We start from the raw sequence: 18,437 nt of genomic DNA on the forward strand, positions 1-18,437 counted from the left end.
GTCTTCTAATTCACTAATTGAGAGAATATTATTTTTAATTTGGGCTATTATTAATAATTTTCTGTGCTTTTCAACACTTTCCTCGCTAAAATTCGTGGTAATAATGACAGTGTACATAGTCAGGAGTATTTTAATGGTTATTTTATGTTGTTTTAGAGGGTGTCCCTAAACCATTATTTACCACCACATTAGCCAATTCTTGCGATGGAGGATCAATTACAAAATGTGTAATCGTCACCCATCCAAGAATAACTACATTATAAGGTATAATACTAATCAATTTTAAATTAGTGCTAGTAATACTGATCCAATTTCAACCTGAAATGAACCCACCGTAATTTATACATTATAGTGGCTGCTGTGACACGCGATGGTACGGTACAGTGACACGATTTCTATTAAACAGCTGGATACAATTCTCAAACAGCAAGAAGTGTCAAAGCAATCGCCGCCGAGGATTCAATCTAAAGTCACGCAAAGCAAAGCGGAAAGCTGCACCCACCTCTGTTCCGTTCCGTCATTCCCACTCTATTGAGTTTCACTTAATTCCGGGCCCATTCACGCCACCGTCCTTGCATGCATGTCTCTTCCTGTTTAGCAACATCGGGATTTAATATAGCGGTCCTCTTGTACTCCTTTCAATTCTCGTGGGAAAATTCCCAAATGTTACTATAACATTGGGTGTTTTCGCTCTTGATAACTAAGGGAATTCTGACATATCTTTGTGAGTCTAAAAAGGCTGACAGAAAATATATAACCGTTCCATTTCTAAAGGACATATTGACTATTAAAGTACTTCAGACTGAAATTACTACAAACTGTTTAACTTACAGCTCTGAGGCATACTATTTAAAGTAAGCCACTTATTGGAACTGTAAAAGGCTGTTTCGCATTTTTAAATTAAACGCACGCACGGTAACAAATGAGGTAGGTGCCGGTACCTACTGCGTTCCTAAATCTTGAATTTCCCGCTCTTCCATAACTACTGTATTTTTATTAAGTATTCTGACAAACAAATCTGCAAATCTGTCCAGATCCACTTATATCCCAATATAGTTCAATAGTTATAATTCAAGTTTTAGAAAGATAGAGTTTAATTATAAAAGACCATTCAATCAATTCAAACCAGGAATATATATAAAATAGTGGACAATTATAGTAATAAAATGTGCAGGTTATTTATGAACTTGTCAATACGTCCATTGATTCTATTTATTGTGGGTTTTCTTTTACCACTGACTTTATCAAAACGTTTAATACTTTCACTTCCAGGCCGAGCGGAGCGGCACAGCGTGCAGAGGCTAATGTCAGAACGGTTGGAACACACCTACTAACGCAAGGATTGGAATCTATCCTACCTCCCCCACCTGACGAAGAGGATAGATTCCAATCCTCGAAACGTTGTGTTATACCTTTTGTAATTACAACTATGACAAATGTCTGAAATCATGTTATCATGTCAAACCTTTCATCGTCAACAACAAACTTTAAACTACTAAACTGTCCGAGTGTTAGTGAACGTGTTATACCACATGTAAACAGCAATACTTTGATTACTGAAACTCATAACATTCAGAACTTTTCCTTACAGGTGTGTCCTACTTTGGACAAATTTAGGCGCACAGGTGAAAATTTGTTTTTCAGGGAAATTGTATTGGGTATGTTAAGTACCCGTAAATTCTGCAATTGCAGTTTATTGTGATTCCAATGAATACTAACTATGTTTGATTACAAATATTATTTCTGTATCCATCCATTTATGATGATTATTCACAAAGACGATATGTCTTTTTTAATGTACCTGATAGAAGCAACAACTCTGCCGTCCTCGGAACCTCCGTTGATTAGAGACTGCCTCATACAGATTCAATGTGGATCCCTCAAATCGAGCGTTTGTCTCGTCGTTGCTTACTACGCCGACACGACGCGGCGGTACGCAGGGCGTAGTTCCGGCAGGAGACGTCCCCGCATTCCGTCACGGCGTGGCACGCGCGGGACGGAGGGGACATTTCCATTATTACGCGGAACCGTGTCTGAACGTTCTAAAGTAATGTTTCAATTTCTGCACTCACAATAATAGACCGGTTTTTTGTGGTCGCGGTTGCAGTTGACTCATCTCGTCTACAGAGCGTGTATTCGAACAGTCATCAGTGAAACCTTTTTGATGATTTGGCGTGGAAGTGGTGATTGTATCTACTGTATTCACCTCAAGGAAGGTAATAACCTTCCTAAATAGAAATAAAGCATCTAGAAAGAAGATTTAGATTACGATCCTTACCACATACTTGGGTGAACGTGTAAAGGAAAACAGCTAAAATGGATGAACTCATTGTGAAAATTTTCCAAATGTCGATAATTTTCTTATGTATTCCATAGGTAGAATAATATAGGTCAGTAACGTGTTATGTAAGAAAAAAACGCTTGGAACCTTTATCCTTCCAGTTGAATACTTATTGAACGTTCAATCAGGAACAGAATTTCAGCGGCTGCCGTCTATAGGGGTTATAACTTTTAAAGACATTAATAGATTTCTTCACTAGAACAAACCTCTAGGAAGAAGATTTACATTTTGATGCCTACATTACATTTGGGTGAACTGGTGAAAGGATACTGCTGGAGGAAAGAAACAAATGATGTCGTCTTAAGTATATTCACGATAATTAAGCATGGTGTATAATGAGCTTAAGAGTGCAAATCACCGAAATGCGAGATATACAGAGTGTTCACAAAAGGGTGTCGCAAACTTTTGTGGGTGATGGTACTCTTTATTTCAAGCAAAAATGTCCTATAAATATAGGAATGTCGTTTAGCCGCTGGTTGAATTTAGTATTTTGTATAAAAACATAATATCTCCAACTATTTAAACTAAGGTAACCAAATTTGACAGAAAGGTTTGAATAGATAAGAGAGACATAATTGTCTTATTTCCTTTAAAATTAACAAAATGGCGTCTATTGAAAATATCTAAAGACAAATAACAAAATAACCCGTATAGTATATAACTTCTAGTTCAGCTGGACATTTTCAAATGATGTTTGTGTTAACTTCTGTTAGGGATATACATTGCTAAACAAATATCAGAGCACATGTTTACCATATAGTCCTAAATGCAAATATTCCTTTGATTTATAGGTAGGCAACACCGATAAGCCTTAATCTTTCACGTATCTTTTTAGATAAAAGTTTATTGTTTCAAGACTGCAGTAACATTTCTTTTCCTAAAAGGCAGCTTTGATAATGCAACTTGTCTGAAAATAGTTGCAGATTTCAAATACAACCCCAATAGTTGAAGTTGCAGTTACAAAATTGTAGTTCATAGTTAATACCGCCTTCCCCTCTCTAATTCAATCAAGTTATTTCATTAGTAATTGTTGTAATCAAAACTGGATCTATGAACACAATGAGAGAAACAATGTAATTCGAACACAAACCACTAACGTATCAGTTGTCATCCATACATCATACAATTTACTGGTGTATATGAGTTGCACAGGCTGTGGCAGTTTCCAAATAGTCAGCCTATATAAAAAAATTACAAAAAAAAACTATTAAGTACTTAGCTCGAAAAATAATGTACTCATATTTTAACGAATGTACGCTTGACGCTTCAGAAGTATGCTTAGCTATATTAGTATTACGTTGCAACGATATGTTGGTATAAAAAATATATTTGAAACATTGAAAGGATAATAGCATTTCAGACATTTGCCATCGTTGTATTATACATGATAAATATACTTTTAGTATATGGCAAGATAATTATTAGTATATGAAAAGAGAAAGAAAAAAAGGGGAAAGGTATTTTCTTTTATTTATTTCGTTTTTCGTGTATTATCTTCTCACCTGACGAAGAGGATGGATTTCAATCATCGAAACTGTTATACATTTTGTAACACAAAACGATTTCAAATATCTTAAATCCTATATTGTCCTTTCAAACATTCCATCGTCAATAACACACTTGAAACAAAGAATGTAACCTACTATTGTTCCACTGTTTATAATATGTACAAACTCCCGATTACCTCCTCCTTTTTTGCAAAATCGAGGCTACACTACTGAACACAATACAACGCCGCTGTGCTCGCTATTTGTGTTAGATTTAGATCTAATTGAAAATAATAACATAAAAGGCAGAAACTACAGACGGAAGATGTATTCGCGGAGACTTGAATATCTTCAAGTAAAACAATAAATAAGAGTTTTATAAGCAGGTATTTGAAGACTATTTAAATGTAATCAAAATATAAAATAACAAAGTACGGTTATAGAAATATATTAAATAGTGAAAACAATACCGATTTAGGTAAGATTTGATAGATATGGCTTTGATATGATTTGTTTATTTTAACCTAGTTTGTAATTATGTATTAGGTTAGTTTTTTACCTGAAGAGATCAGATTGCAGATCTCAAAACGTAGTGTTACTGATTTTTTGTTTCACTGAACGATGGCAAATGTCCGGAAAAATCCTGTTTAGGAGTTGTATTATAGCAGGTTGATTGGCGTGTACGTATTCATATAGTTTAAAATATTGTTATGTATTTGTATATTAATAACGTAACTAAGTTTTTTATTTTCCATTTTAACCATAGGAGTAACAGCCACCCACGAGTTTCGCTACCTATATAAAACTGTAAAATTTGATATTCATTGATTTTTTTCCAGTTTTTGAACAATTGTCGTCACCAATAAGTATTAACTAGTTGGTAAGGCCAATACGTAAACCACACATAAATACATTTGTATTAAAACAATGAAACATTATAGACCTACAACTTTTTAAATCTTATTAAATTTGTTAAAAGTACTCAAACTTTTTCTAAGTTGCCAAGTGAATTTATTCACTTGTAAGCCAATCAAGAAGCGCCACGACCTGTACAAGCTGTGTTTACTTGGTCTGGCGACTATGGTGTGTTGCCAGTGTTGCCATCAATCACAAGTTGCCGTGACTGGCCGAACTGATACTGAGACTGATTTATGGCAACAGACAGACAGACAGAAGGGTGGATCGATAACTAGGGAGGCCGCCACTGTACCTCCCTGTGTACTGACTGCTGATAGAGAAATCCAGTAAATAAACTTCGTTAACCTATCAAGAGTTGGGTTTAGCGAAACGACCCTGGGTTTTACCCCATAATAAAAAAAATCACCGTTTCTACTTAAACGCCTTATGTGTGGCAGTAGAATTATGGAACATCATTTTAAAGATATAACCGTATACGCAGGCTAACCATTTTAATTTTTCATTTAATAAAGCATACACTTTTTGCGTAATCAAACACACACATTTGACAAGTTGATTTTTTTTCCTAATTAAGATTTAAGATTAAGATATCAGTGTACTGGTATATCCAACTACTTGTTCAATACTTTAATTCTTCATTCATTCACAAACCACTTTGTTCTTCATCGCTATATTCATAAAGTATACAATTTTTAAGTAAATTATATTAACAGATTTTTGAAAATATTAGTGGCTTTTTGAATATTAGAACAAGTTTGCAGTTCCAGTTTTTTAAACGAGTCATATTTAACTGTATTACATTTAAACAAATAAACCAATATTCAAAACTTTTACTTTTGTGAAAACTTTCGATAGCCTCACAAAAATAAAAGTTTAAATATTGGTTTATGTGTTTAAATGTATTAAGTTAAGTAGACAATACAAGCTCCATCTTCAACATAGACCGATTTGTTTAAAAAGTCTGATATATTAAAAAAGTTTAATTTAGTTTTCTTGCAAATTGAATACTTTTCGAATACTTAACGAAACTGTAAAAAAAAGTAGAACATTGATGTAAAAGAAGAATGTAATACAAGAGGCACTCACTGGTTTAACTGTTACTTCCGACAAATTTCGAGTAACGGGAAGACGTTTCGCAACTCTTAGTCAGAACCGATGAGCATCTCTCCGAATCTTCTGTTTGTCTAATCAACGGAGACAGATGGCCCGCCGACAGATGGATGACTGGCGGACGTTGATTGCGCCTAATAATACCGAGTGATGGCTGTGTTTGCGCTGAGCCATCGTTCACAAGTCCGAGCTACGGTGACTCAGGAAGTGTGGTGTGTGCATATGCTAAGTGACCCCCTCCCCTCCCCTCGCCATCACCCTCCCCACCACCCACTGCCATTCACGCGTGAGTCACACCCGGCAGCCTCTGAGATCATCGACATACTCGCCAACACGGTCTGTGGTCGTCCACTTTCCAACTCACCGACTCCACGTTTCCGGCAAAATTGTCGGTACTCCGACTTGGGCATTACACCATAGCCTGGTTTACTTAGAGCTCCGCTACCTCTGAGGCGGTACATCTATTGGGAGCTAGAACGTCTATGCAGGTTTTCGAAGTAGAATCCCCAGAGACACAGTTAGAACGGGTCTTAGTGCTTAAGGAGAAAACAAGAACGCAAGAACCTCTTTAGCAATTATGCACATCTCATATGAAGAAAAAATTGTGTTTTTGTAAAACCAAGTATTTTTCTGTTGTCTTATTCTTGTAGTAACGCTAAAATGTTGACAAAAATAATGGAGAGAGCGACATTTTGGCTTCATGACTTCGCTATTCTTTCATTTTATTTTGTTCTTTTAAACAACGCATACGTGTTTTGCATGCAGTAATTGTAATGGCGAAACCCTACCTCAACTTGCCAACTTATGAAAAATTATAAAATGAAATAATATTTCTAATTGTTCTCAGATAGTTCCCCTTATTCTAACTGGACTTCTGAAATGCACTGCGTTGCCTTCTTATTTAACTCTGCTAGCTTTATAGTAATAGCGACCATGGTAAAATAAAATACAATTAAACCTATCAACACTAACAATGTTATCATTTAGCTGTATATCATAAAACGCTATACAGAGTCAACACTTAAGCCGCGTTTACACCGGAGTTAATAACATTTTAAAAGAGTTCAAAAATTCACTGTAACATTTGTTAATAACACGCCAAAACCCATGTTAATAACACGATTTTTGTTATCCACCGAGTGTCGGTAAAGATCAAAGGAAGGGTGTAACTTTTGTTAATAACACATGTTACAGTCGCCACGGGCGTTGTAACTTTTGTTGGTAACATGACCGCGCGCGCACTACCGGACTAGTTGTGAGTTTCTCAGTTGCAAGACAGGAGTGATTGTGCGCACACCGACTTGTTGAAGTCTACCAGAAGTTTTTGGTGTACCAGACGTTATAACTGTTTTTTTCTATTGTTTTTACTGTTGCACTGTTTTGTTCTCAAAATGGAAAACTTGTTAAGTGAAGCGAAATGGCCGAGGGAACGAGTTTTCAAACTTATAGAACTGTACCGCGAACAAACCGTTTTGTGGGACCCTACTTGCCGAGAATTTAAAGATAAGAATTTGAAGAACAGTGCTTGGACTGAAATAGCCCTTGCAATGAAACTGTCAAGATCGGAGGTACAAACGAAAATGCGTAAATTAATAGGTCAGTTTCAAAGAGAGTTTTATCCAATATCGTTTTGGTTTCCTCTGATTTGACAGAATGACGCATGCAGTTGCAGCAAGAACCACGTCCTCTACACTCGACATCTCCAAGACTGAGGCTGTGGCGGGGCGTTCATAAAGTTAATAACAAATGTTACCCTCAAACTGGTGATACTGTAACTTTTAGTTATTAACTTTAGTTACTGTAACCTTGTTAATAACTAAAAGTTACCAACTTTTTGTTATTAACTCCGGTGTAAACGCGGCTTTACTTTGCACATAAGACTCATGATCTTGAAACGATGTACGTTTGTGTAATAGTGTTGTATATATATAACTAAAAATGCCAATAAGCGGTGCTAGTTCTTAAGAATTAAAACAAAGCCCATCAAGATTTTTTACAGCTTAAGAAATTATCAACATGTTGGTCAATATGGGCGACATCAGATGTTTTACTTAGTTGTTTATTGGGCCATTTTGTTTGTCGATTATTTAATATGGCTTATTAATCATTTTGTTAACCCTTGTGAGTTTTAATAAATGTAATGTTTTATGGATGTGCTATCTGTGTAGATACTACTTAAAATAACTCAAGCAGCATATATAAACATTTAAAAAGTATATTGTACAGGTACTGTGAAGAGGAACTTTTTGATCGGAGATTCACACACTACCAATCGATTATTGGAGTAAATGAGTTGTAACAAATTGCCATGAATAAACTAATAACCGTTGTACACCACATTGGAATGATTGCAGATTTTTCTTGTCCTTAAAGTTGTCTACAATTCTCACTATTAATAAAATCGTAAAAAGTAGACTAAAATCAAATCTTTACTTGAGTGAAATCCTTTGACGATTTAGTCCTTTACTTCTATATGGATATATTAAACATTTTATCATACTTAATTTGAATGTCGCTTTTCGGCCAGTGGGTTCAGAATATGGACCGGCTACCATTATGGCAGACTTCATACTACTCAACATTCCTTGGAATAATACACATTGATCCAGGGTTGTCGTTTATAAATTTATAGCTGCCGCTTTTGATAAACCAAGGTTTAGCACACATTGATGTACACTTATAGTGCGTAAGAACACAAGCAAAAAAAAACTTTTGGGGAATAGAATATTAACAAACCCCTGTTTTGTCTAGGATTATAATAAATATCACACATTTCTTTGCGATATTAAACTTTAAACGATCTTTAAGTGTACAGAAAATATTTTAAAGGGTGTAAAAAGTCACATGATTACGGAAAATAAATTTACATTTTATAAATATACTTGTATGCGTGGCAAGTGAACGGTATCAAATGATCATATATCTTGAAACGGAAGAGAGAAAAGAGAAAAACATACGGCGATTGTCATCTTTTACGGAACTAAAATGTCCACCTGTCACGTACAGTAAGGTCGCCTACATTATGGGGCGCGCGCGCGTATGTGTGCATGTGTGTATGTGTGTGTTTGTAGGTGGCTGTTGCGGCGACCTCAGCCTACATCTCGTCTACCATCTGGGGACAGAGCAAGATCTGAGGCTACAAGCAGTCGCGAAAACGTTCGCCTCTTCGCACATTTTACTACCGCTGTAATAGCTTAAATGGCGGTGGAAATTAGAACTGGTTATACCGGACCTCATATTACTGCTGCTGGCTGTGTTATAATTGTATGGTCGCGTCACTTGCCAATTTACCATTAGCTCAGACGCCTTCTGACTGCACCTTTTGATTTGGACTACCAACAACGAGCAATTCTATGTAATCTACACATTACTACTGATCTATCAAAAATTAATTCTGACGTTTGCCATACAATGTGCAATTGTGACGAGCAATTAAAGATTTGATTTGTTTTGATTTGATCACCGCTGTAATATGTTCTCATAAAATTCAAGTTTTGGGGTAAAATTTTAGGAAAACTCTGTTGAGTCAAACTATACTTTTTCATCCAGAAAAGGATTGGAAGGATATATATTTATTGTATGTACCGGACATTTATACAATGACGGACAATTCATACGTTTACTTCATGTATACATATGCGAAGCTAATAAATAAAAAGGTATTCAATATCGCATAATAATGTAAAGACAATTTAAGCGATTTGATATAATAATATTCCTTATTCACATTTACAAAACAAATTAATGTGTTTCAACTTCCCAAAAGTCAAATCACGTTCTTCAATTAACAATTAAATAGGTTTAATTGATTGACTTCTATCGTTAGGTTAGAAATATCGATCGATGAGATTACACTAATTATACATCAAGGTAATATTAATTGATGAAGAATGTTTTTCTCAATCGTTTAGCTTAGAAATCACAACGTTAATTAGTAATTAGTAAAGTATCGATAATTCAAATTATTCAATCATACGGATAGATATGTGTACTTCAGGTTTAAACAAGGCACCCTTCCTTGTAATCATTATTAAATTACATTAAACTATTAAGTACTGCTAAATATTAAAATGAAAATCCTACATCATAAGTAATACCACTGACAGGTGTGCTTAATCGAACACTAGCCTGGCAGCTTAGAGTAAACTGACTGACATGTAAAAGACTATCTGATACAATTTGATTCAGAAATATTTTTACTGTAAAAAGTAACTTCTAAATTTAGGCCTAATGTATCTTATATAAGCATACACAAACGTCAAATACTTGGTTGATCTCACAAAGAGAATTGGAACTTGGCCACAAGAAAGAATTTAAAATTAATGACTATAATTTAGAAGCAGTAACAATTTTGTTATTAAATTCATGAGACGGTTGGCAGGCGAATTTTACTGTATAATACAACTGAATACATTCAGCATTACGTTATATGCGATATCAAAGTCCATATTTAGTTTGCTTGTGAAAAAAGTGCACGAGGAAACAGGAAATTTTGCTTTTAAATACAACGAAAAATGAACTGGTTAGAAAGAGATGACTCACACTCTACGTTTAGTTCATAAGTTACGTTAATTTGGTTTATATTGTTTTAATACGAGTGAATATTTTTCTTAAACACTTTTTTATCTTAGAGGAGGCCATGGCCTTTTCCTATGGCCTATTCCGTCATTGCCTGGAAAGTACAGCGGCCTGTCGCGTCAGTTGGCCGAGTATGCAGCAAGGGAAGCGTTGGCTCGAAGCCCAAAGTGGCGCCTAAAATTACCCAAGGCGCAGCCAAGCAACAGCGGTTGCTCTATTTGATAACGCTGCATTCCAACAGATAAAGAACGGGTTCATGTGTCCCTTCCGGTTTTGGGATTATGGGATAGGAAGCCTGATTTTGTGTGCGAAGTAAAGGTAATAACGAACCGTTTACTGTTGTATTGGTAAAGAGAACATGTCCTTACTTCCAAAAAATCTCCGAATTAAGTGTTGATAGTCAAGACGGCTTTACTATTACTGCAGACGACAATAATTTACGACTAAGACGATGGTGAAATTTATGTACGGTAAATTAGTATTAAATATTACATATTGTATAAGGTATTTTAATGTTTGCTCTCTGGTTGTTCCGTTTTGTTACTACGGTGCTACATCCGAACATCCTGCACAAAAACAGACAATTTCGGAAAATAATTTTGTAATTTTTGACCAATTTTATGTACGTGGATAAGTTCGGTGAATCCCCCTAAACGAGGAGTATTTATTTTATAAACAGATTCTACAATATCCTCAATGTTCCATATGTCGTTCATCATAAATGATCATTGCCGATCATTCCTCTTTTCGAAACCAAGACGAAATTTAATCTAGCAAAGTATATAAAGGATAATTCTGGATATCAGTTAGATTTCAATTTACGCAAAGTGAGACAATCTAGTTCTCGAACCTATAAAAGTGGTGCACAAAACATTGTTCGACATTGGCAATAAAAATGCAGAGCACATGCAATGCAGTAATGAGTTTTCGCAACGATGTGTCTGGAGGGGGATTTCTCAATCAAGAAGGCACGAAGATCGTCTCGTTATCGACAGATTAATATTCATCAGCGGTTTGAGAAAAGTGCCGACTGTTGGCTAATGAGAGAGTGTGTTCTAGAATGTAGATCAGAGGGAGAGACGGTGTTGTTGTGTTGCACAACCTGAGGCATAGTGACGAGCTCGTCGATCTGCCAATAGTGCCAACACACGTATTACCATACATAATGAGAGGCTGTTATGTGCCATTTGTGCTGTACACCTGTTAAGTTGTTCTTTGAATTGCCAAAATCATCAGTGCAACATAACTTCTAACTCTCCTTCAGAAAATTTGCTTTATAGCCTGTACTCTATTTGTGGCTTTTTAGGTTTTGAGGAATATATTAATATAAAGAAATAATTATGAATTTTATAGTTGGCGATACATTAAACTGGAATTCTAAGTTTCAACCATATGATCCGATGTTTCATCACAATTTCAAAATTACAAATTACAGTAGTTGTATTCATCATTATTTATACTAAATATTGTTTTATCATTTATAATGTGATTTAACCTTCCATTTTTTGTACTTATATCGTTTAAACTTTTTCAAAATATTATTTTTATGGCAGATAAATTTTAGTAAATACACATAATATGTGGTGTGTCATTTTAAGGGTATTTGTTCCAGATTAAGACTTGTATGGTTTCATTGCTTTATTTTTTAATTTTCAAAAATACCGAGTTTCATATAAAACCTCAATTTTATTTTTGTTCCCTATTTTTAAAAGCAAATTTGCTTTGAAACAATGTGCCATAGTTTGACTTTTGAAAATTTTCAGATTAAACCCGGAACCTCCAGTTAAATTAATTAAATTATACGAACTTATTTAAAAACATTCCCTCTATATTGTGGTCTATGAGGGTTGAATTTAGTTCCTTTTGTTATAGTTCTAACCGTTCTTCTTATATATATTCAGAACCCTTAGCTGACCCACCATGTACAATTATATAAAAATATATATTTGTAAATCGAGCAAAATAAAAATAAACAATTTAATACATTTTGATTGATTATATACACAGAAAGATTGCAAATTTTGAAGGCGAATTAATATTCTATTAACACTACACCATTCAAAAAAATCTGCCATTACCGGTGAGACAATGTTGAAAGCGCATTAATATTCTGTTAACACCTCACCCCTCATTAAAACCTGCCATTGAGTCTTAGGTACGATTTACAATGTTGAGGGCGAAATAACAATCTATTAACACCACAACCGATATCAAAACCTGCCGTTGAGTCAGAGCTACGATTGACAATGTTGAGGACGAATTAACAATATATTAACACCTCGCCCCTCAGCAAAGCCTGCCATTGAGGAAGAGCCACGATTGTCAATGTTGAGGGTTGAATTAACATTCTATTAACACCTCACCCCTCAGCAAAGCCTGCCATTGAGGTAGATCCACGATTGACAATGTTGAGGGCGAATTAACAATATATTAACACCTCACCCCTCAGCAAAGCCTGCCATTGAGTCTGAGCCACGATTGACAATGATAAGGACGAATTAACATTCTATTAACACCTCACCCGCATCACAACCTGCCATTGAGTTAGAGCCACGATTGACAATGTTGAGGGCGAATTAACATTCTATTAACACCTCACCCGCATCACAGCCTGCCATTGAGTCTGAGCCACTTGGCAGCTCATGCATAGTAACAAAAGCCTTTTAGTTTCCTTTGTGTTTTGGGCCAAGACCAGGTCATTAGCCAAGAATAAACAATACTACAAAATGTTGCTGCCGCCAATAATTCTAGCTGCACGTCGTTCCGCAACTGAAGGTCGTTCTTGTGCCGACATTCGTGTACAAACATATATTATTCAAATCAGCAGTTATTGCCGTAATACAAACATTGTTTAGCTTTAGCTGTCGTGGATTTACTGGCGGTTTTATTATCGGAAATGACAACAACTGTGGTTGATGTAACAGATTCAAACTTCGGCGTGCTTCTAAATATAGAAATGCCATCAGAGTTTCCGAGAATGCATGATTATTCAGCTAATTATAGGTCACTAACGACCATCTGATATCCCAGCGTTGGTAAGATATTCTTTCCACTAAACCTCGGCTACAATTACGTAACTTGTAGGGAAAAAAGTTCTTAGATTTCGCCAGCCCAATTGTGCCGTATTGATGTCAGCAAACAACGTATTTTTCTCTTATTGTATATTAAATCCTGTAGAGGTTTAAAGAAAATGAACATTTGTTTTGTGTAGTGTGACATTTAAGGAATATTCGTGTTTGGAAAAGAGTGATAGAGTTTTAACTTTACAAACAACCATAGATCTAAATATGAATTTGTATACTGTTAAATTTAAGAAATGTAACTAAGCGAGTTTCAACGGCGAGTCAATTATAACTAATGTGGCATATTCTATTAATTTCCTATTAATTAGTCTTTTTAGTGCACTTTTAATAAGACGTATCAATATTTTTAACAACAAATTATTTTATTCCTAGCTATGATCGCTTAAACGTTAAAAAGTATTCCATGGTGCAATGTATATTTGAAATTTTTGTGTCATGTAAACGGGTGAATAAATTATATAGTTAGTGACAATTAAACGGTTAAATAAATGATATAGTTAAACGGGTAGGTAATGGTATAGTTAATGTGTCAATTAAACGGATGAATAAATGATACAGTTAATCTGTAAGCATGTATTTTAATGCCATGTGTTAGTGAAACCGGCATGTATTCAGCTGGTGGCTTTGATAAAAGGGAAATCAACCAAACTAAACAATTAATTCGACAGAACTTCACCAAGATTCGGCGTGTACCGCAAAAACAACCTTGTACTCGTATTCGATTCCCATATTAACCGAGGTTTTTTTAACTAGTCACAAAATTTACTCTCGTGTAGCGTAGATGGTATAAAAAGTTATTTAATCCAACATAGTCGATTACAAACCTTTCTTTTGGACCCTTCTCCAGAGGCTTAAAAATTCCACACTCAAGCAGGTGGAAGAAGATTTGTTTATTTTTCTTTGTTTATTGATAAAACATTTGATAAAAGTTGACATTTTCCTTAGGCACTGACGTGTCTACACAACCCATCATCTCATATAAAGTCTAAATTACTAATAAATAAAAAAAAACTCCTGCAGCTACCTACGAATAAATTCTCATTCCAAGTGTTTTTAGACTGATTTTGCATTATTTGAGCAACTAAGAGTTACAGGAAAGAAAGAGGGGTTGGAACCTGTTTTCAAAAGATAGGGCCGACCATAAGAGTAAATTTAATGGTTTATATTAATATTGAACGAATATGTTCGATTTATGAACCAAATGTCAGAGCCCGTACCAAGTACAGACTAAATTCGAAACCGAAATTGGCCCACAAAGCATAGCATAACCTTTATTGGTTGATTCATTCAGATATTGTCAACAAGATCAAAGACGTGCAACTGTAGGTTTGATTGGATGTCAAAGCGCCCACCACGAGACATTCCAAGGTGAAGTCTAGATAAGAAGTGCACGTGATTCTGATAAGAGGATAGCAATGTCTTGTACAGACCATTCTGATAACTTCCTACTCCCACGCAACAGCCTTCACCACTGCTTGGATCGTTCACCTCACTAAACTTGTAGTGATGTACTCCCTTATATGTTATGTTATACTCAACAATGTAATGTAAATCTACTGAAGTGAAAATTTCACAAGTTATCAAAATGCTGTTAAAGAAAGAGTTAAATAAATTATTTTAGTCAAGGCAATCGTTGAGAAACTGTTGTGCTATACTAAATACCGTAAAACGTTTTATTTTGAAACTGCCAACATAGGCTACTATTACCCATGAGCGTATATTAGGGAGAGGCGGGCTTGGGGCTCAAGCATCCCCTGAAATTCTGAGAGCCAAGCATTTCAATTGTACCCAGAAATTTGTTTAAAGCTAGAACACACTCACGCACGCATGCGCTCGCGCGGGTTGGAGGGTATTTTATACTTCCTAAACCACCCGGTGTGTCACCCCCCCCAAATAATTTTCTATATTATACGTCACTGTGAGTGCCAATATTACCGTACCTATAAGTTATGACCTCACTCTTTCCGCTTTGCGAGTCATTCAAGGATAACTTCAGTGACATTCATAAAAATCGGTTACTTGGGCAGAATGTTGATTGGTCATACATCATAACATAAAGCCGTTCTTAGATCTGATAAGTTTAAAACAAACATATGCCTAACTAAATATTATGTGTACTTTTGGTCTGAAAGTCTAAGCAAGAAAATGCCTTAAATTTATCACATCAATTACGGTACAATAACAAAATCGAAGTACTATATTATGCATTAGCTCTAAAGTCAAAATGTTAAAATGCAATGTGCTTGATTTGAAAAAATCTTCGTTCTTATTCTTACGAAGCCGGTGTCATAAGTAATATCAAAGTCTTTAGGTTCCCACTACGTCAAAACATTGCTTACACAAATTTTTGAAATATTTTAGCCTCCTAGTGGAGGGCCGTTATTAATCAACAGATTTCAAACTGTTTCTCTGTGAACCGGAAAACGTTAACTGCCGATGAGTTTGAACTTTTATAATTTATTTTAAATTCATTATATTTAATATTAATAATTTATTTTTAACTAATTTTTAAAGACATGAGTAATTTTTATGATTTATTGTGTTAGTATCAAGAGTATCCGTAGTTATTACTCATCGAAAATCAGAACTCTTCAGTTTATACATGTCTAACTATCTAACTACAATTATGATCTAAACATGTCCTAGTACATTTCACTAAAATTCCTCTACGATGATGGCACCACGCGTACCTGGATGTGGTTTTGAAGAAGTTACTCTCGCGGTTCATCAGCTCGGAGCGGAACCTGGTCATCTCATCCTCCATCTTGCGCATCTCCGCGTCAAACCGCTCGCGGATGTTGGAAAACTCTGTGTCGATGACACTGAAGTCTCCGAGCTTGATAGGGATGTTCCGCTTCTCACCACCTTCCGCCATGAGGTGTCAAATCACTGATCACGGGGCACGTCTGAACACGAATGGTCACTCGGCGCGACTGTGCGGCTGTATGGATTTAAATAGAGTGAGCGGGGCCGCGGCGCGGGCGGCAGGCGGCTGTAGGAGGCAGTGGTCCCACGCATGCGCGCGCCGCCGCGCCGTCTGACGTCACTCCACTGCCGCCTGTATTTACATTCCAGAACAATCCCGATGAATAACAATGATTAATGAGTCATAGAATAGTAATGCTTCTGCGAGTTGTCTACCTGACCAAAAACAGTTGAGTAAACGTTCTTCTTCGGTCTGTAATTTCGGCGTAAATACAAGAGGTCATTAGTGATGTACCGGCTGTTGCAGCCATGCCTGTGGTTGTGTTCGTCGCAGTGTATAATGTACAATCAATTGCTCTCTTCTGAATTCATGTGCAGAACGGCTAGACGCTGCACTTTAAAGTAAATGCAAGCGGCAGCCTCAGTAGAAAAAAGTACTTACAACACTAGCAATGCCTAATTTAGGCTTTTTTAAGTTCTACCAACCACCATTGGTACTTTTCTACCAACCACTTCCTTGATGAGCTTTAAATATATGGGTGATTATTCTCCAGTAAGTTGGCATTTATTTCCTTTTTTTAGAAACCTAACTGTTCATTCAACACAATAAAAAAAAATGTTTTAGAGACTCCAATACTTGCCTCACACCAAGTATTTGAAGATTAGATAGGATTATTACAGAAATGTTCAAGGGTTCGCCTCGCCAAGGTTCAATGCAAAATGTTAGTCTACAGCTCATTTCATTGTTGACAGATAGAATTACAGACAATCGCACGGAATATATCTTTCTACATCCCCTAGTAAACAAAAGATACATTGTGTCAGGATACTGAGTGAAAGCCTTCAACGACGAACAGCCAAATTCAATGGTTTGGCATGTACCACCATAGAAATTATTCTTGTCTATGCAGAAATCCAGTTTCATAGAACATTTGTAGACTACATATAAAATCTTTCTCCAGATATACTGCTACGTCATACATTAACATTTTTGTTGATTAAATTGTGTATCATGTCAGTGCTTAAATAATAATAAAAGTCTACACAAAAAGTCATCATAAAATTATGGATGTGTTGGGATAGGTTGGCATACACGTGGTTATATGTAATATGTTTTTTATCTTATACTAAATTGTTTTAAACATTTATTTATTCTCCTATTATTTTAAATATTAGTTTTTTAATATTCGATACTCAATCGTGAACTTAGAATAGGAGCATACATTCCGTTCTCATTCTTCACTGAGGTTAAGTGAAAGAGAGGACTTAATAGCCCTAACTTCGCCCCTAATAAAACCAGGTTTAAACCTAGTTTAAATTAATTTCATTTAACTTTTCTATTTCCGAATTTTTTTATGGACTCTTTTTTCTAGGATTTATGCAACTGTTTTTATCCTCAAGAAACTTTGAATTGTAATTAATAATTGTTTTATTTTAAATCTCAAAACAAAACCCCATTTTTTTTGTTTACAATAAATGTAGAATGAGACTTCCTGACTGATTCATCAACGCCTAGCAAAAACCATGGAAGCCCCCATAAGAAATTCATTGGTGTAATCACATGTTATTAATTAATTGAATGAGCCTGTCAAATGTAATCAACTGTTCTATTTAAACATTGTATTGTGACAAAACTATAATTTATTCTATGAATTTAATTCAAATTTCAAATCTATGTCCATTTATATTCTTAAAACCAAGTAAGGTAAGGGTTTTAAGTATTTTATTGATTCCACTGTTTCTCCAAATAATAACACTGACATTTTAAATAAAAATATATGTTTAACCGCAAACATTAAGTATGAAGTACTTGGTCAGTAGTGTAATGCATAAATGAAAGACAAAGCTACGATCTAACTTTGACTACAGATTTTAAGACTGTACAACCAACCGTAGATGATTTTTTGACAGAACAAAAAACTCCACTATGGCACCGGAAATGCCTTAGAACGGAAGTAATTTGCAATAGCCGAAAGTTGACGCGTTAAGACGGAA

At 35.4% G+C, this 18,437-nt stretch overlaps 1 protein-coding gene across 1 annotated transcript in view; it reads right to left on the minus strand.

Annotated features, from left to right (window-relative positions):
• The window catches only part of LOC124357804 (alpha-crystallin B chain), a 31,834-nt gene extending 15,338 nt beyond the window's left edge, over positions 1-16,496 (minus strand). The window contains exon 1 of the mRNA XM_046809859.1: positions 16,208-16,496. Within this exon, the coding sequence (XP_046665815.1) occupies positions 16,208-16,392 (185 nt within the window). The 5' untranslated portion in view covers positions 16,393-16,496. The remainder of the gene's footprint in view (positions 1-16,207) is intronic.
• Between the last annotated feature and the right edge of the window lie 1,941 nt (positions 16,497-18,437).

Source organism: Homalodisca vitripennis, chromosome 3 (assembly GCF_021130785.1).
Source record: "Homalodisca vitripennis isolate AUS2020 chromosome 3, UT_GWSS_2.1, whole genome shotgun sequence".
Lineage (NCBI taxonomy): Eukaryota > Metazoa > Arthropoda > Insecta > Hemiptera > Cicadellidae > Homalodisca > Homalodisca vitripennis.